General features: G+C 41.4%; 1 protein-coding gene across 1 annotated transcript in view; it reads right to left on the minus strand.

The window, feature by feature from the left end:
- Positions 1 to 20,968, minus strand: part of arid5b (AT-rich interaction domain 5B) — a 78,139-nt gene that overhangs the window by 51,864 nt on the left and 5,307 nt on the right. Inside the window, exon 3 of the mRNA XM_085799623.1 lies at positions 15,500 to 15,734. Coding sequence (XP_085655749.1) covers positions 15,500 to 15,734 — 235 coding nt within the window. The remainder of the gene's footprint in view (positions 1 to 15,499; positions 15,735 to 20,968) is intronic.

Here is a 20,968-nt window from a genome sequence, read left to right on the forward strand (position 1 = left end):
TTTGGTGCATTTGCATGATTCACCGCTCGCCCAATCTGTGAATGACTGCACCATCTTGGGTAAAACAAAATGTGCTAGAACATTTCGCTAATTACAAGATAGTCTGTGCTGTAAACAAAACCACATTAATCACACGCGGGACGCCACATCAATAAATCACTACATTGGGGTGAAACAAAGCAAAGTAATCACACAGTGTGTCACCATCGCTCGGCTTATTTTGATCAAAGGGTTGAGCAAAAACTCGATTAATATTTCAAATTTATTTTATAGATCTGCGTAGAGGAACATACTGCGTTTGCAAATGACTCAGCGGCCGTCCGTCATCAGCAGCACATCAGTCACACGCGCTGACTCGCCTTTCCCCCCGTTTATCATATCAGCACCAAGCTGTGCTCATACATACACAACACGAACACAAAGTGCATGCAAGGCGACATTTAAAGGGACAAACCGCCTTTTTTTTTTGCTTATCAAATGGGATCGATATCAAGACTTAATTTTCCACACGTCACATTCATATTCATCACTTCCATATGTCACAGATAAATAATACAACTGATGATGGAGCCAATTAACTCTGCTCTGTTCGGCATTACATCAGACAAAGCTCTTGCTGCACTGATCAATATTTTATATTAAGAATGGATCAAATGACTGTGTGCATTGTGAAAGGACTCGCTCATAGTGATGAACCGTCACCTGTGTGTGTTGTTTCCCACAGCATCAACTCATTATTGTGGTTTTTAGGGCCCACAAGTTTAACTGTATAGGTTCACTCTCACTGCTCCATCAACCTCATTTCCAGCAGCAGCAGCAGCAGCAGCAGCAGCTGTTTGCACTAAAATAAAAAGCCCCAGAAACCCCACTCTGCACACTGCACACTACACCGTCAGCACCAAACAACAGGCTGTACTGTATAGTAGGTAGTTTTCCTCTGATTTGGTGGAGACCAAAATAGAGTTGACAGATGAGATAATGCTTGAACAATCATAGAAACCTGTCTTGCTGGGTGTATAAAGTGTAAACTGTTTGCTAACAGCTTTTAATACATCAGTGTTGTGTTTATGGGTCGCTCTGCATCACCTAAGCTCCCAGTTTGCTCAAAATCACGAATTTAACGGCATTTATTTAGCAAAACAATAACAATTTATCGTAACATTTGATGCCTACAACACATTCCAACAATTGGTTGTCACTGTTGCGGCAGTATAATCTATTGTTCATTTGTAAAACCTTGTATTTCCAAACATGTTTAAATTTTAACACATGAATCTGTCAAACACGGCTGTCTTGAGTTTGGATTTTCTGTTTATTGAGAAAGCAACTGTTTATCTGTCAAACCCAGGGGCAATTTGAGACCAATAAACAAGTGGGAGGCTGGTTTGTCAGACAGCTGGGACACTAGCGGTGTAATTAGCCGCATTATGGTTAAGTATGAATGTTCTGGACGCAGCCAGATTATGAATGAAGGGTTAGGAGACTTGTTCTAGTGCTGCAGGACTGGTTTCAGGAGTTTCTCTGAGGGTGTATCAGCTGATCTGCTGCAGGCGATGACAGACAAATGTTCATATCTGATATTGAGGATATTCAGCGTGTCAGATACGTATGGGTGGAGTATGACTTTAAGAGATATTCACAGGCCTCGTCTGTGTGCTAATTCTTCTAAGAGAATCATAGTCTCACTAAAGGGCACAAACACCCAGAGGAAATGTTCTATTGAAAGTGTACAGAGGGCAGAGAGAGGCAGAGTAACACACACACACTCACACACACAGAGAGAGTGTAATACATAGACAGAGAGGAAGAGAGAGAGAGAGCCCTCCATGCATGCTGGCTCCTGTTCTTAATTATAGTAAAGCACTAAAGTGCCTCATTCATTTCAGCAGGGTGGGGCAGTGGCCTGTGATAAAGAAAAGAAGAAAAAAAATAAAATTCAACAACAACAAAAAAAACGTTTATATAATTTTCACCTCAATTTATTCAAGTGTGCAGCACAAGGATTGGGGACACAGCTATGCATACAAAAGACAAGCACACACACATTCACACACATACTGGAAGTAGCCCTCATAAGGAGTGTACACATACACAAAAACACACACAAACACACACATAAACATGAAGAAAATTCAACTTCCCTCAGTTTAATTCCTTCCCAGATGTTCTTGTGGTTGACAAGAGGGGGGGTGTGTGTGTGAAGGGGGGGGTGGCGGCCATACCACATTTTGAAAAACACACACCCATATTAAATGTTTTCGTTAAACTGAGAGGAAAGGAGGAGGAGAAGAAGAAGGGAAGGAAAGGAAAGAGCGAAGAGAAGAGAAGAGAAGAGAAGAGAAGAGAAGAGAAGAGAAGAGAAGAGAAGAGAAGAGAAGAGAAGAGAAGAGAAGAGAAGAGGAGGAAGAAGAAGAGAAAAAGAAGAAGAAGAAACAACACAAGCACTTTCCTCCAGTTGATTTATGTGATTCTATTACATTAAACATTCTTTCCCCTGAGCAGGCTCAGCTCCCTAGCAACCATCGCTCGCAGCCCTAATGTGTCTGGCGCGGGGCCAGGGAAAGCTGCCTGCCTTATTGATTGCCAGATTGAAAAGTTTGCATTTAATAGGTCCTGTAATACATGAAGGAATTATTCAGAGGGGCTCCTTGTCAAAAACCCAAATTGGTTCCTCCGACTATCAAAAAACAAGGGGGCCTTGTTACAAATGAGCTATCAGGAAGGGCCTCCCCCCCCCCCTCCTTTTATTATTGTGCCTGGGATGAAATTATACTGTACACATGATTTGGCCCCTCAGAGTTATCACAGGAAAAAGCTGAAAGCATGATTACTACAAGGGTTAGAGGCCACGTTGTCACTTAAGATGAGAAAGACAAGTTTGCGCCGTGTTGATCCCCCTTCTTTTTGTGGAAGTGATGGATTGGCCCCAAACACTGTTCGCTGTCTGGTCCCCGGCTGCATCCTGACTAATGAAAGACTACTGCTGGGTTTTGGGGGTCAATCCACTTATGGCGCAGTCAATTCTGAGAGTAAAAAAAACAAAACAAAAAACAAGCTGCTCTGCAAGAACACCAAAATGTGCAAATACCACAGGGAGCAAATTTAATCAACTATCTTTGGTTGCAGAAATGCAGCTGCCTTTTGACTACACAAACAAGTGAAACCCTTTTTCTCCCTCCAGGTCGCTCTCGCTCGCTTCAAACGAGCCTAAAAGCTTCTACGCCCAGGTGATGATACTCTATCTGCTATGACGGCCACTCTCATTTGTCACGCAGCTCTGTCCGACACAAACTCAATTGAGCAGCTGTGATCAGAGATCTCAGAGGTTGTCACCCGAAGAGAGAGGAAGGAAAGGGGAGGGAAGGGAAGGGGGGGGATACACCGTCTTCTCTACTCAACAACCTGTAGTAGACAGGGCCTGTATTCAACCCCACACATCCTCCTCCCCCCTCCTGCAGAATTAAATGGATGACATGTTTGGCTTTAAATGTATCTTTAATGGGACAGCAAGTTCCCATTTGAGTGAGTTCTGCAGGGAAGGTTAAAGCAAGGGAGGGAGGGAGAGAGAGAGAGAAAAAAAAACCATCTTATCAGGAGATTGGGAATTGGGTCAGGCAAGGAATTACATGCCATTCTAGATCAAAGTTGCCGTGTGTATTTCCTCAAAGAAGGGCCCCTCATTATCAACTCAACTTATTTCTCAGGGTGTATGCTGTGTAAAAGGGGGGAAAAAATGATTTAATATGTTTTCAGTGAAAGAATGAAGCAAAAAAAAGAAAAAGCAAAGAAGAGGTGTGGTGATGGCGAAGGCTATTTGGGACAGGCATGTTTCCCCAATGGTAAACTGTAATGAGAAAGAGAAGAGAGAGAGAGGAGGAGGAGGGAGGGGGAGTTGGTGTATTTGTTGGGGGGGGGGGTTGTCATTCAGCGTGGCTGTATTGTAAATTCCTGTCATTATATAAGAACCTCTCTCTCTGGCTCCTATCGTCAGATCGGTACGGAGGAGGAAGGGCTTTAAATAAACAGCCCGTTGAGTTAAGCCAACTGGAACCCCTTTTCAATAATTATATCCAGCACAATACTCCATTTACATTGCATTTATTTAGCTTAAGGACTTGACAATGTAGCAAAAGAAAAGGGTGACATTAGCAGCGGGATGATAACAACTAGAGCGGTGCGCTCCCCAAGGGGAGACGTTTTAGTCTACGGCTTAGAGGGAGACTTTACAGATAGCAATATGTCATTAAAAACCAGCGCCATCTGTTCAGATTTCTTGTTTATGTGCTGTCATGGATATAAAGCGCATTGAAGACACAAAAGCAAATCCCAGAAATGCAAACTGTAGGATTTTCTCTTGCATACTTAGCCGTGCAATTAGTTGTGATTACACATCCTAACAGCGCCACCAAAAAAAGAAAAGAAAAAAAGACGAAAAACAAGCACTAACAATTGTTTTCTCTCCGCAAAAACCCTTAATGATCTCCGTTTGAAGTTGTTGCACCCGGCTCGGTCCTGCACACAAACAGTTTTCACAAGACCGCCGTGTTGTATGCATGTGACAGACACAGTATCTGGCTTAAACAAGCAGGTAATTTCTGATAAAACTGCAAAACCAGCTCGGCTTGAAGTTCATTCATTCCAGATTGCGGAGCGCGACCTCAGATGTGGCAAACCTCCGCTTTTTACTCGACAGAGCTGTAATCACTGTAATGCAGCACATACAGTGTTTGGGAGCTGCTTGTCTCACATTGCACAGGGAAGATAAGAACTTCAGTGGAGAATATCTACTATGGCTGCGATAACAAGTTTATGTTCTCTGGTCATTCTTGCCAAAAAGAAAAAAAATGCTTGTTATTTCTCTCTGTAATATTTCTGTAGCTCTTTTTACATCAATATGAGAGGGAAATGACAGTAGGAGATATTTCTGTTCATGTGCCATTTTTTTTTGTTTATTCCTCTGGTGGTCATTTTATTTTATGAAAGCCATCAAAGGGGCCGTTACGTGGTGTGTGTGTGTGTGTCTCTGTGTGTGTTTGTGTATATACCTGGGATCTCCGACCTCTGAGAGCTACTTTGACAAAATGAAAGTGGCTGAGAGAGCTATTCATGGCTTATTTTACTGCTTACATTTATTCACATATAATATCAAAACCCCTCAGACTGAGCTCCAAACCACACAACAGATGAGTTGAGCTATGTTTTTGAACTCATGTTTCTGAACCAAAAACATCTTAAACTCACAATTTATGTGTCAAAAACTCACTCAAACCTGAACGCACAAACACAACAGACATATTTTTAGACTGAGCGGGACGCAGACTTTGCGAGAACACAATTACATCCAATTTGCATTTCAAATAAACTTCCATAAATCTGCTCGTAAACCAGAGAAGAGTCTTCGTATAACTTCAGAGCTTCCTTGTTTCAAAAACTTCATCAGTATCAAAGTGATCCATTAAGAGTCGACACTACATCCAATGATATAGAACAAACAGGAAGTTATAATTGATATTTCTGTGTATGTAATATAAACAAACATGAGGTATGAGAGAAAGCAGCTCTTATGTTGTAGCTCCAGGAAAACTTGTTTAATCTATGAAAACATATTTCCTGTCTCTTGGAAACACTAAGTTTATACTTGTTCATATAAATTAAGGTTTACGTAACACTATTTGGATGTCGCCTACGGCATACCTGCAGTAAACAAGCTCGACAGCGTTGAAACCTGTTTGACTGACAACTGTTTAACAAATGATTACTTGTGCATGTTTGTGTGTGTGTGTTAGATTTGATTGTTGTCGGAGCAGATTTACTGAGTGAAGTTATGTTTCTGGATGTTTACACTGCGCTTTGTACATGTTGTTATCTTTGGGCTGCTCTCAAACCGGGGACCGAGGGTTTACGGGGACATGTCGGGGAGATCCTCTGTGTATACGGTATAATACGCGGTGCGAAGTACCACGAAATGAAAACAACATGAATCACAGAGATTATTTGGCAAAGCCGACTGTTATGCAAGAACTTGCCAGCTCCTAATGATGACTGGCAACATGTGTGTGTCATAAGACGGAGGGTGTAAATGATCCGAAATGCCACGAGAATCGATTTGATCCTCGTGAAAAAAAAAAAAACCCCAACAAACACTGGCATATTGTGGTAGTTTATTGCGAGTTTTTGTCGCCCAGCTCTTCTTCTTCCCCCTCTTCACACTCAACAATTATCTTCAAACAGGATAAATCAAACTTGTCCCGACACTGTAACTGTACACTGTAACTAGGCTATTGTTAACTTTAGATATTATCCCCTGACACATAGAGTGAAAACAACAGCTTTTCCCTGAGTTATGGCTGAGGGGGAGAAAAAGAAAAAAAAATCATGGGGGAAAGAAAAAAACAAGACTGGCTGAATGCCTCTCATTTTGCCAAGTGCTCCTCAGGCCAGTACATAACAAGGAAATGGACTGACAGGTTGAGAAGGAGGACAGAGAGGCATCAGTGATCTATTGTTTGTAGCCAAGGCGCTCCTTTCCAACTCCCCTGGCAGTCAATATATCAAAGAAAGCAAAATATATTACACCATCTGCACCCAGATATTTTTACAAACACAAATTATGTCAGTTGTATTTCTTTGGTTTAATAAAAACATTAAGAGCACTTATGTATCCAAGCAAGTATGTATGAGCACACACACGCACACAGGGCTCCCACCAAAGGTCTGGAATCTATCAAAGCCCCCGTTGCAATTACCCTCCAATGTGGGAAAAATGCATTACCTCTGTGCTGTGAAATGAACACTATGTTATTCCTACAAGGTTAGACGTCTATCTTCCATACTGTGTGTGTAGTGTAGTACAGTCGGTGTGTAGCCTATATCCCGCAGCCTGGCTCTGTGAACCCTCTTACATCAGTTCTGCCTTACAGATTATGACAAATATTCAGTGGATGTCGAGACGAGAGGCTGATCTGCAATCAGCTGTGAGAGCTATTTTTACCTTTTGGCACAAGTCGTATTGAAAGTGTTTTTTAAACACTGTAACGCTAAGGTAGAATTAAACGAGTGTTTAAGGTGAGAGGTAATTTGTTCCCGCACACACACATATATACACACACCCTCACGTACTTAAGGAGTCAAGTTATTATTGTCATTGTGAGCAGGTCAGTCTTATTAACTCAGGTGGAAGAAAAGCTTGAACAAGGTGAGCCAAGATTGAAGTCGCTGGGGTTAAGAAACAGAACTAGATCTCTGTTTCTTTTTAATCCTGACGTTAAACGCACACAATGAGCTGATAAAACGCATGTTTGGGTTTGTTCAGGAGAATGAACTGTACAGACAGACAGTGAATCTTCTGTTTGTTTGTGACCTCGGTATCAAATGAAAATTATCTCCACATTTCTAGATTCACTTGTTGAAGATGATGTAATAATAATGTGAATCACGTCGTGTACTTATCGGAAACAGTTGAGCCCAGGGAAGAAAGAAAAAGACTCTTTAATTAATTATAAACTATGAAAATAAACCTATGAATATTAGTGTATTACATACATATGTAATGTAATGTTGTGGCTGGTTGAGGTGGAGCTCATTTAATCTGTTTCATAAACTGTTTAGTTATTCTAATCTGTAAAAAAATACACCATATTCAATATTTATATAAGAGGGGGTATAAATTAGAGATACTTGAATAAACTACAAGAGCCGCAGTACTTGGGTAAATGTGCGCTGCCAAGATAAATTCCACCGCTGTTGACGATGCCTCATCATCCTGAGTGATTTTCTTAATGTTGATTTGACTTTCAAGTCCGTTTTGTGCACAACAGGACGCCCAGAAGAGGACAGTTTTACACGCATTCATAAAGCAGATGGACTGGCATGCTCATAAAATATGCAGAGTTATTAACTGTACAATCTGTGATGTCTAGAGTGCCTACTGAGCAGAACAGAATCATCCGTATCTATCTATCTATCTGAAGGCAGGATGTGAAACTGTCAGGAAGAAAGAAACATATCAGGGAGACATGTACAAAAGGCAAGTCTGTGCTGAAATATTAATGTTGCTGTAATACTTGAAATGAGCATCATTGTGACAAAGACGGATATAGAAATCTCTCCAGAATGGCTGCTGGTTGGGTAACACTTAAGCATGAGTCAGAGAATAACTGGAACTGGCACGCAATTTGTTTAAGAAAAAGAGAGGAAACGGTTCCTAAACCAACATGCAGCCTCAGATCAAAACTAACTCCTGATCCGTGTGATTTAAAAGCATTTCATTAAGAAAAATAACAACTAATATTAAATAAATACCGGGAATTTTCAGAGTCAAACGGGTTCACGTGTTATGAAACAAGCCCTCACTCCTTTTTCTGCCTGTTTAAGATGCCTGGCAGAGGTCACATCAATAGCATCTCTGTTGTTCCAGACCTGACTAATGGAGAGAAGAGAGACACAACTGTTGTTTCAGAGCTCGCTAATGGAGAGACGGAGCTCTTCATTTCCTCTGAGGCCATTCTCATTGTTTAACCATCCACCAGCCTGCCTGCCTGCCTGCCTTCACACACACACACACACACACTCACACACACACACACACACACACACACACACACACACCCCACAACACACACACACACACTCACTCGTGCAAGTCGAAAAACACATTATGTGACATTCCAGAAATAAAATAACACAAATTATTAATGAATATAGCTATCCGAAGAAGCTGAATTTGATTACGGTGTGAGCCATAACAGGATATGGCTGGGGTGCTGGGTGGTCGACCCCCCCCACCACCACCACCACCTCACCCACCCACACCCGTTCTCCACTCTCTCTCTCTCTCCCTCTCCTCTCTCTCCCTCAGTGTGTCTTTCTCTCTCTTTTCTCCTATTCAAATTCGAGGCATGCTCAAACATCTAATAGATTTTTCCACCCCGGCACACAATTTACTGCTTACAGATTTAGAATTCTCTGGCTTCCGGCCAGGCCACAGTCAGAAGGGAATTAATGATATGAGCACATCAGTGAGGAAAAACAGCTTGTGATTCTCTCTCCTACAGGTCTGAGCATAATGAAGAAGATACTGCCATAACCCCCCCTCTCTCTCTCCTCTCTCTCCTCTCCCCTCCCCTCTCTCAACACCACCAAAAAGAAAAAAAAACATACCAGCACAGGAGGGAAAGAGAGAGAGAGTGGGGGAAAGGAACATAATCAATACAAACACTCCATTAAATTACTTCAAAAGATATTTTGGACAGTTTGTAGGATTAGTTCTGCAGGAAAAAAAAAAGCAGAAGGGGAAGCAAATATGTTTGAGGGGCGGAAAGCAAACAAGTGTAAACGATACAATCTGCCACATATTCTGAATAGAGGAGTACAGTGTGGCGTGTCTTTAGAGGGAAAAAAAAAAAAAAAAAAAAGGCTGGTATTCTTTCTCTGTCAGTCACAACATACCATTACTCTCGTAACACCACGACGCGTTCTCTTTATCTTTTCCAAGAAACCGCTTACTGCTTCCCACGTTGCAGTCGAAACATAAAACATTTTCATGTGTGATAGTGACTCAAAGTCCCAAATATTGTTCTGTATTGTCACCAAGACAAATCAACCATGAGAAGACAGCATCTGTCTGTTTCCTTATCACCAGCTCCTACCCGCATAAACATTCGGTGACGCTCTGAACAGTCTCTGAAAAGGGACAGAATCTACCCTCTACATCAAATTGAAATGTTCCGACTGAAATATTGTTGGGATATCAACTCGGCGTATATGTGCCAAGCCTGGCATACAGATCAGATGTTGCATCAGAGGGAAATACAGTGGTTCTATCCCCGAGCGGGCGAGGCTGTAAAAGAATCTCGAAACGCAGAGATATCGCTGTGTGTGCCTTGCTGGCCCTCGAGCTCAGTCAATGTAAGTTTAGCTCAGATCATAAAGAATTGTTTAAATGTGCTCCAATCTCCTGCTGCACGCTAATTCTGAGAAGCTTTTTATGTATGAGGAGTGTTTGTGTTGGAAGGGTGACAAAAATCCCAAAAACGTATTCAGACTTCAAAAGAAAAGCTTGATTTTTTTTTTTGAATGTGCTGTTGATGGACACTATTGTTGCACTAGGCGATACACAAAGGAAATAGAAGAGCAGCTCACAGCTGTGGAAAATTTGACTAATTGTGGATGGTTGTGAAAGAGTTTCTTGAGAAAAAAACATCAAATAATATGAAAAAAAATATTGAGTGTGTGAGATTTAAAGGACAGGTTCAATGTTTTAACACAATAGTTGTGTGGTGGCCATATGTGCACTGAAACAGCTGTTTATGCTGATCTCCAAGGGACTAATGGAAGTGATCAGGAACAAAACCCCAGAGTCTTGGTAATGTGCAAATAAAAAATACATCCATAAGTTTATCTGGAGTTGATGGAGCTTCAGCAGCCTCAAATCAAGCAAGTGAACATCTCCCAAAGATTTCTTTTTTGCACTAAATTCCCTCTCCAGTTCAGTCAAACATCAATGATGCTGCAAAGAAACGCTGTCCGGAAAAACACAAAGAGAAAACCTGGTTCCAAAACACTGCAGGTATATGTAGGCTACCAGCTTTATTAATTCAGACTGTGGAGGCCATATTGACTTTTAGTGAACTTGAACAGACTCAGGGGAAAAAATTGTATTAGTATCACTCTCAAGTTGCATTTTGATGGTAATAAACTGGTGAAGTATGTTGATTTCTTCTACTTTTCTCCTAAGGTTGGTGGTTTAATCCTCATCCTCTTATATCCACAGGTTGAAGTGTCCTTGAGTAAATTAGCCCTGATGCATATGTATGAGGGAAAAAATGTAGGTCCATTTGGACAAAAACAGCAGAAAAATGAATGTAATGCACTTAAAAATGTACGTAATGCACGGGGATGAAGGTCAGTTATCATGGATGGATCATGTATATTTAAAATAATCACAACAGAGTGCATTTTGATTCAAATCTGCCACGTTGAATTTCTCTCCGCGTACTGATGGAAATATTGGAAGGAAAACATGAACCATTTCCAGCTTTTCATGCAGCGAAGAGTCGCATAAAGAACGCTGTCTTTCCTTGAATAATAATAACTGACCTTCATTACCATCACTTGCTGAATATTCCATGAAAATGTTAATGTTTTCTGATATTTAATCCATCATGCACCCTGCAGTTTAGCACAATCCGCTTGTGTGCATCCGGCGGGGTCAAGCGGCACAATTACAGTCTTAGTATGAAAGCGCCCGTATATTCTTAACAAATATCTTTGATCTCTTAAGATATGGATAACCACAGTCACAATATCTGCTGCAGTATAAAAGTAAAAGGCTGAATGCTTTTTTCAATTCACTCCTATATATATATTTATTTATTTTCTGCCTGCATGGTTGTACTTTTTCCTGAGCCCTGATCCTCACAGCACTGAGGGATGAGCCAGCAACAGATGATACCATAGGTGAGGGCAGGAGTCAGGAGCTCCCCTCTATGTGTTTTCCAATGCAGGAGTCACACAATCTGTGACCTTGTATAATCCTCCACATCATCTTAACTCATAATCTACTCACTAGTGTTTTTCTTTTTCTTTCTGCACTTAAGGCTTCAACTGGAGAAAAGACAAGACAAGAAAAAAAAACCTATTGAGCTATTTTGCGAGCAAGAGCACTCCTTTGTGAGTATGTGTTTTTCTTCATTTTATTGTATTATTTTCCCATCTATGGCTCTCTGTTTCTTCCAGCACAAGCCAACAAACTGTATCAGCAGATACAGCTCTCCAACGCTCCTGCCTCGTAGTATACGACCAGAAACCAATTTCGGCAGGCAGCAATGAAAAAAAAAAAAAAAAGAATCAGGCCAGTTCTCAGGGGAGAGATAGAGGGGCAGAATGTAAACTTCCCTGGCAAGCCATCCCTGGTGGCTTTAACTGTAAAAAGAAGCTCTAATACTCCCTCCACTACAAGATAAAGTGAGTGGACACTTTGCATCACCTGATTAAGTGGATTACATTACATATTATGTAAGGACTGTAAAATACTCCCAGCACTTGTCTTTGCCCTGATCTCTTGATGGATTATATGTAATTCGTGTTTAACTGTATCTCTATGGAGCATTTAATGTATTTAATATAAATATGCTTAAAAAAAACAAATAAAAAAACAATAAAGAAATAGTTTGACCTTTTTTTTTTTTTTACTTAACGTCTTGCTAAGAGTGGGGATCATGAGAAAATTGATACCACTCTCACGTCTGTGCACTACATATGAGTCTAGAGCCAACAGCTGATTAGCTTAGCTCAGGATAAAGAGTATGGCAGCCTTACAGCGAGAAGTTACTGAGCTCCGCCAGGAAATACTTCAGCGCATAACCCCTTGTAAAACTACAGCACTGTGTTTTTAACATTTAAACAAACAAGATTAGTTGGGTTGTTATAGCAGATTTTGTTACCATGCTAACCACGGTCTACGTTTCCCCCCCCTCTTGTTTCCACTCTTTACGCTAAGCTTGGCTAAACCGCTTCTTATTATGGTAGATTCACATTTACTGTAAAGACACTTCAGATTTCTCTAAATGTCACATCATTCCTTCAACCAGCCTGAACTCTAGAAAATGAATAAATATTTTCAAAGGAGAGTAAGAAAAGGCCTTTGTGTGCTTAGTCAACTGCTCTTTTAAAAAACAGTCTTGCAGCCTGAAGTTTCAATTATGATGCCAATCATGTCTCTGCCTCGCAGGTTTCTGAGAATCACAGTTACGGATGCTGCAGGACAGCAGTGAAGGTCACTTGTCTCCCTAATTAATTACTTTAATTTGTGTGTGTGCATCTTTGCTTTCAGTCTCCGTGCGTTTCCGAGGACAGAATGCAGCTTTGTTCGCTCAGCAAGATGTAATTCCCTGTGTGGTGCAGATCAAGAACAAAACAATATTGCATTCTGCGATTTTGAGCCACATATGTCTTGTAGTATTTCATATGTTGCCTGTGAGACACAAACACATAACAGTGCACTTAATTCACACTGGCAGCATGCCAGGAAAAGTTAGGATATGCACTTGGAAAAAAAAAAGAAAGAGAAAGAACAGTTTCCCTCGATAACAATGGCACACTTTATTGCTCTTTAGCTCACAATGGTTTTCTGTGCAGCTTGTGGTATTGCTGCAGTATCCTGTTATGGGGAACAATCCAATTCCTCTGACATAGTTACAGATCAGCCCGAGAATAACAATCAGCAAATATATCATTCAGCCACTCCGGGCTATTCTGTTCATATATATACAATTCAAACAAAAAAAATGGAGAAAAGAAAACAAAAAAATGTGTATAGCTCCGTCATAAAAAAAGCCAGTTTAGTCAATGAGCCAACGTATTACACAGAATTACGGACATTCAGCTACAGGATGCTTTAAGGGTACTTTTATATCTGATCTGCTGCTGTGGCATGAATATTTCATTTCAGTAGTCAGCAGCATTGCAGTGGCACATTTCATATTTCTATGCAAACCCTTGCTCAGAGTAACATGCATTTGCCTTGATGAATAAGTGATCTCTCGCTCTCTCTCTCTCTCTCTCTCTCTTTCCCTCCCTCTCTCTCTTGCTCGCTCTCTCTCTCCCAAAACTATGCCCCTCTCATATTGTCAGACTGTCAACAACTGACACACGCCAAAGATGTAGTGAACAAACAAACAAATGGATAAGTGAGTGCACACCACTGATTGTCGGTGTGTAGCATGTGTGCACGTGTCCATCTATGTGTATGTGTGTGTGTGTGTAAGTGTGTCAAAGTGTATGTGTGTGTGTGTATATGTGTGTGTGTGTGTGCGTGTGAGTGTCTCTGGTGCCCTGCCAGAGTCTGAGCCCGTTCTGCTGAGTGGGCAGATTCTCTGGCGGAGTGTCCCATCGGAGTGACAAGTGCATTTAGAAACAGCCTGATGGAGTCATTAACGGCAGCGCCGCTCATTAGCAACACACGCACGCACAGGCATACACACACACACGCACACATACACACATACACACACAACCCCTCGGTAACAATAGCGTCATCGTCAGGTTATTACACTGACAACAGCTAAATCTATAAAATCTAGACGATGCAGCACATTTATAGAAAGCCATGATATGGAACATAATATCATTTAAGAAACAGGCTGACAACTCTGTTTATGAAAGCGAGCAATCACACACACGCCCACAAGCACAATCAAACTGTATTGATCACTGGAATAACAACAAAGCTTCCATTATTGATCCTCTTGTCCTTTTTTTTTTGCGTATGAGATTCAAGCAATGTCGAGTAATCAAGGGCATTACAGCATCACACAAAAGACACGCACACACACACACACACACACAACAGCTTGGCTTGCTGGAAGATCTCGGGCAGAAAGCCATGCAAGATTCATCAATAAACCACCATTTTCTACACACACACACACACAAAAACTGGCTCATATTTTAAACCCACGGCAGTTTCACTTCCACTTAGGCTTTGGGCTTCAAATGATTATAAAAAATTACTTAATAGAGGATCATAAAACTTAAAAATCTGGCTTTAATAACCTGGAGACATATACTCACAACCTGACAAGAGGTACTGTAATTCCAATGGTATTTTTAGCATGTTTGCTAAGCTACATTATACCATTATAATCAGCATTAGGCATTACATCATAGCCATGTGAGAGAGCGAGAGAGAGAGAGAGACAAATAAGTGGGAAACGGCTTCAAAGGGAACATTATGTTCTTTCTGATTATTAGGCTCAAATGCCAGAGTTTCCTATTTGCATCAGGTGAGTCATCTGCAGAGAGACATGCAGCTCTACGTCGGGCCTGATTCATGGGTATTGCTGTAGAGAGACCCCAAGAGCCCAGTGCAAGAATCAAAGACCCATCGACACTTAATGGCACCATGTACATGATGAATACGCCAGACAACCATTGAGACGCACACAGCGATGATCCTTAGAGCTGCTGAGATGCACAGACACAATTACGAGGCGAACTGATGGATAGAAGAAGGTATCAGAGGTGCTGTAGACTGCAGTTTGATGCGACTCGGTTATTTAAAGACATTACAAGCTGAATTATGTGATTTTTTTTTTTTTTTTTTTGTGCGATGCTGCCTTTGTTGTTGTCACACTTGGAAACAGAGCTGTTATACTGTGGGATGGTAATGCGTTGGCAAACACGCTGCCATTACCTCTAGCTTGCCTCTATTAGTGTGATTCTCAGCTCATTATATCGGGAGGAATTCCAACAACATACTGATGAATTACTCCAGTCAAGACAACACTTGTTAAACCAACCAAAGGACAATAAACATAAGCTGATTTATGGTGGAGACGGGACACAAATACATAAACCCTCAACACAAGCAGCGCAGAGAAAATGGAAACGCTGCAGTATATACTGTATATAACCTTTTAAAGAATAAAGAGATGGTTTTAAAAAAAAAGTACCCTCAAAAGACGAGAAAAAGAAAACTGAGGATTCTTCAGGCGCTCACCTAGCTGTGCCCTCTCCCTCTGGACATCCTTGAAGTTGAGTCCGCTGGTCAGGGTGCTCTCTCGGTAGCGGTGGAGGGCCTCCCGCCTCCCGTTGGTGCCCAGCTCGCGGAGCACGGCGGGTTTGAGAGGCTCGGCCTTCAGACCGTGGGTCCATCCTGAGAAGTCTGGTACCGTCCACTTCACCAGGTCCTCCAGCCGCACAATCACCTTCTCAGACACTGCAATTACCTCGTGCTGCAAGGAGGCAGGGCAGAATCCCGATTACAATCAGAAGGAACATAAAGGGAGTTATATGAATGCAAGTGTGCCAAGGTCATTTCGGTAGTACAACCGTTTTAATGACTTTGTTTGAGGCAGTTTTTTTTTTTTGTTGAATAGACACAAGGAAGTATACGCAGGTAGGCACAGCAGCTGACATTGAAATTTTCAAAGTGAAATCCCAAAGAAAACTCTTTCACTCACACTGCACATATTTATGCAATTATTCTGGGGATAGAAAGTACAGATAAAAAAATAAAAAAAACTCCCCACAAGCAGCACATTAGGAAACAATGAAACTAAGCAGACAAGACCATTCAGTATCAGCTTATTTATACTCTATCGCCGCAAGAATTGAGACCCTGTACTTATGTAAAAGTAGACGCACTAGTCCAGTTTTAGATATAACACAGAACTGCATAATATCACATGAGTGGTCCTTGTGATTTTTAGAGAAACTCGTCTTCTGTAAGTATCATCATAAAGTAAAACAGACTGGAGGTTAAGTATAAATACCTCAAACTTGTGCTTCAGTACAGAGTTTGAGTAAACACTTGGTTAAATCCCACCACTGGTGAGTAATGCAGCCTATATAAAGGGGCAGATTCAGGATCAAAGGTTGGGTCAAAAAAGAGGCTTCAAATCAGAGCCAGAAGAAGAAACAGGACAAACAACAGGACGTCCTCATTTATCAGCTAAATTGGTATGTGCGTCGAGTAGTGTTGCGGCTGTGGATGCACATTCATGTAAGTAAATTACGGCAGCATGAATATGGATGATGTGGATGATTGCTGAATTGAATTTATGCCAGCAGTTAAATCAATGTCAATGAGGACGTAGATGTTTTAGACTTTTTGATTAGCATTTAGAAAGTCAGGGCTCCTGATATTCACCGTGAATGTTGAGATTTTACGCTTTCAAATCACAAGTCACACTCAGTGGCTCTGATTACACCTTCAAAGAGGAGAGGAGAAGAAGAAATGCAATTTGTTACAGCGAGGGTGTAATGAATGAACTGGAGAAAGCTGTGAGCCAGTGGTCTCCCTGACACACAATAAAATTAATGTGACAGTGTCAGGAAACTATAAATGTAAATCTATAGCAGTCACGTGTGCGAGCTGACACCGAGGCTGGATTTAGCTGTGGCGGTTTTGTGTTTGTGCTTTATTCCGCTCATAAGGTTGATTCAGCCCCTTTTAATAACTCTCGTACTCCCGAGAAGCACAAGTTGAAGGAAGCAGAGATGCTTAAATGTGTTTCCATTTGAAGGACTAATGGATGAAGTGCTTGTTACCAACAGAGTGGAGTGGTGTGTGCTGGACGATGGCTATTACAGAAACAGGAGAAATCTGGAGGACAGATGTGCGCAGGCAGAAACTCAGACATTCTGAGTAGGTCTCTGATGTTTAACTTGGTTATCTCCAATTTACTAGGCATCTGTCTGCCTGTACACATTTCCCCCTCAAAGAGCCCGCATATTACCCACATTAAAATAACACTCACTTACGCAATGTTGACATATTTACGCACGGTCTGTATGAAAGCATAAAGGGTGTATGCAATAAACGCTACACCTATACAACCTAATAAAATCCCAAAAAGCCCATGCGGCTCAGCGGAAAAATCCCTCCTTTGTGAAGCTTAAAATATCAAGTTTTTTTTTGGTTTCTTTGTTGCGTTTTAAGCTGCATTTCACCCGTTTTAACGCATTATTTCAAAGTGTTCCTGTTGTTTTATCTCTATATTCTCAAAACAAACACATGAACACATGACTTTTCAGCTCCTCTGATTCTCTCTGACTGCTCCGTCTATACAATTACCCATATTCAGTTCTCACATCATCTGCAACTACAGGCATATCAAATCCCAACCAGTTGGAGACAGTATTTCCTTATAAAGGAAAAGCCTGCGAGGGATAGCTTGATATAGCTGTGCCTCCCTCACTAAGTAGAAACATCAAACATGGGTTTTCGGTCTTCTTATAATGAGCTGTCTTCAGCTGTCAAGTGGTGGCGGGTGCTTGTAACCAGCTTTCCATGCAATGAAAAAGTGACTGCTGTTTCTGCCTTCAGAAAAGCAGGCCATTTGAATAATGTAGAGCAACAGTAAATAGCATTCAGCCCGCAGCCAAAAAAAAAAGAAAAGAAAACCACATTGTACTGTATCTCTTCAGAATTAGCTACTGTACTTTGATCCGATCCGCTGACAACGTGAAATATTTCAGTTCGGTCCACTCGAAACTAAAAAAAAATAATGCACTGAGAGTTCTGGTGCTGATGATGTGTGAGTCAAATAGCAATACTTCAAGTAATTCAATAGCACACCAGGGCATACACACGGCACAACAGCAAATCTTAAAAACACACAGCCATTCCCTCCATATCAATCAGCTGAATGACACGGTGCCTTGTGTGAGTGTCAACAGATCCTGTTTGGGGACTTGTTCGGCTTGAGAGCAAAACACAACAGGTGAGAGCAATTCAGCAGCTGTCAACACAGTCCAGAATATAATCACTCTATGAACAGAGCCGCAGCTTTAAAAAAAAAAAAAAAAAACAGGCTACAACCATTAGCTTTCCTATATACTGTCTTTTTTCTCCCCTTCTTTTTTATTTTTTCTAACTTTACCAGGCAGCCTCACACTAGGCTGAAGTCTGTGGGCTGCTGCATGATACGGCACATCCAGGCAGGAAGCTGAGTACTGACTTATGGTTTGCATAAGTCATGATATTGGATTGAGAAATCTGAAAGCAAATACTGTAGAATTAAGAAATATGCCATGCCTCTGCGAAGTAGGTTTCTGAGAAGCTGCCAGTTATTGAGAAACGCTCATAACAGCCACATTGCACCAGCCTGGCTTGCTATGATAAAATAAAAAAACAGAACTGAAGAATCCCGCTGAATGAGAGGTGAAACGTCTTCAAGGATCTACAACCGCGCTCAGTTTCTCCTTAATTCAACTTTTATAGAGAAGAGAAGAAAAAAAACTCAAGATTTTTTTAAACATCAATGAGAAACAGTCCAAACAAGAGCTACAACCTGTATTTTCATTTTCGAATAGAACCTGTCAATTCAGTCGACATTTTGGTTTACAGACACTAAACAAGTTATCTTGTCCGACTTGCAGCGCCCTAAAGACACAGATATTCAATGCGCAATCAGATCAAGCAGCAAATGTCTGACATCTGAAATCTGAGAAGCTGGATCCAGTTAAGGTTTGACATTTTTGCAGAGCTGACACATTTCTATAAATCATATCGCCGATAGAAAATGAGAAACAGTCCATAAATCATTGACGTTTTGATGTCTTGAATGTGAATATTTGCTGCTCTCCATGGTCTATCATAGTAAACTGAACATGTTGAGAGAATATTTAGGTTACATTAACTCTAGGGCCTCTTTTTAGTTTAATAAATCAATATATAACTAATAATGTTATTTCGTTTTCTGTCAAATCCATTAATGGACTCATTGTTGCAGCTCTGGATGTGACTCTACCAGATTTATCATTCCAGTGGTATTCATCAGCGTCGCAGGGGTCCTCTACTCAGTATTTGGATTTTTGGGGGGGGTTTCAAAGATGTGCTTTAGAAACTTGGGGCCATGCTCTTCTGTAAATGCCGCCCATCCACACTGTGCTGTCATTTCGAGTTAGGCAGCTTATAGTTTAACAAAGCAGCAGACACAGCCAGCAGGCCACTTGATAATATAGGTCAGAGGACTGCGAGCCCACAGCCAAGAGGTGACACTCCACATCAGCAACATACCAAACAGCCGGGTGTCATTTCACTGACACTTCCTACACCGATGCATTAAGAGCATTTATACACTCTGAATCCCACACTCAATGTCTTAATGCGTCGCCGTCGCTTTACCCCGGGTGTGTCAATAAACGCGCACGCTCTCTAACTGCTCATTTTATGATTGAGTTAAAATGCAAGGTAACACATTAACAGCCCCCGAATGTTGCATTCTGCCTCCGTTCCTCTATCAATAATTCATGTTATTACTGCAGCAGCATGATATCTCCAAAAACATTACTGGCTGAATTTATTGCTATGACTGCACATAATGGACTCAAAGTGGAGAAAAACAGACTTCTGCTGTGAAACTGTAGATAACTCTGTTCCAGCAACCCATGACTCCAGCAATCTCATTGAAATTAAACTCGCTAAAATCCATATCATTCTATTTATATGGATGCCGCGGCGTATACTGGTGGCAAAACAAAACATGAGGGACCCTCCAAATTCTATATTCGGTGATCCAATTAGAAACAATGAAACTCTTAAATATTCCATATCGCTCCCAAACAATTCCAGGGAATCCAGCGGGGGCAGGCATTCCTGACTGTCAGCGTTCTGGGGAGGAGCGTCTCATCGCTCGGACAGGACTTTCAGCTTGGGGAGTCAAGGGGTGCACGCTCCCGGTGGGTGGGTGTCTTTCTATATACTGTGGATACACACATTGATGCACGACGCACATGCATGCACACACACACACACACACACACACACACACACACAGGTTGCTCCTGTCACGCTGGGAAGGTTTCAGCCTGCTGCCTCAGAGAGGTCAGCGCTGGAATTCCTCAGGCCAAAGGAGATTAGTAATTGAGTAATGGACATGGTGACATGGACAATGAGGAGACAGAGGAGGAGAAGTAGAGAAAAAGAAGCAGAGAGAGAGAGAGGGAACAGAACGAGGGTTTGAAACACAATATGAGTTCATTATCTATCTCCCCTCCCCATGACTGACCTTGGCTTCAGTGTCCCAAAACAAACTTATCTGGGAATTAAACAGGAGCTCTGGGGAGTAAGCCAGGGACAATTGAATTAGAATATGGTTTTTTTTTTTGAGACCACTTCAAGACTACAAAGAGTTCAAGGTAGACTATTTAAAAAGGTGAAAATTATTGTACATAATGTTCCGGCACTTGATGCATGCAGTTTATTCATATGCATAAAAGTTGCTGTAATATCTGCGGGGTGCTGAACTCATCTTTTATTCACTGATTCCATTAAGAGATTGCTCTTACATGAGCCGAGGTGATATATGAACTTAGCATTCTTTGCGCCCGCTGTAATGACAGAGAAAAATAGCGAGATAACAGGAGTTTTTCAAAGCCTTCCTGAAAGTGGGAGAGGCATCCATCATGTAAGGTGACACCACCAAAAAGCTGTGTCAGCTCCCTTGAATCACTGCAGCTT

The sequence above is a fragment of the Trachurus japonicus genome, chromosome 15, assembly GCF_045865225.1.
Source record: "Trachurus japonicus isolate A0001 chromosome 15, Traja_1.0".
NCBI lineage: Eukaryota > Metazoa > Chordata > Actinopteri > Carangiformes > Carangidae > Trachurus > Trachurus japonicus.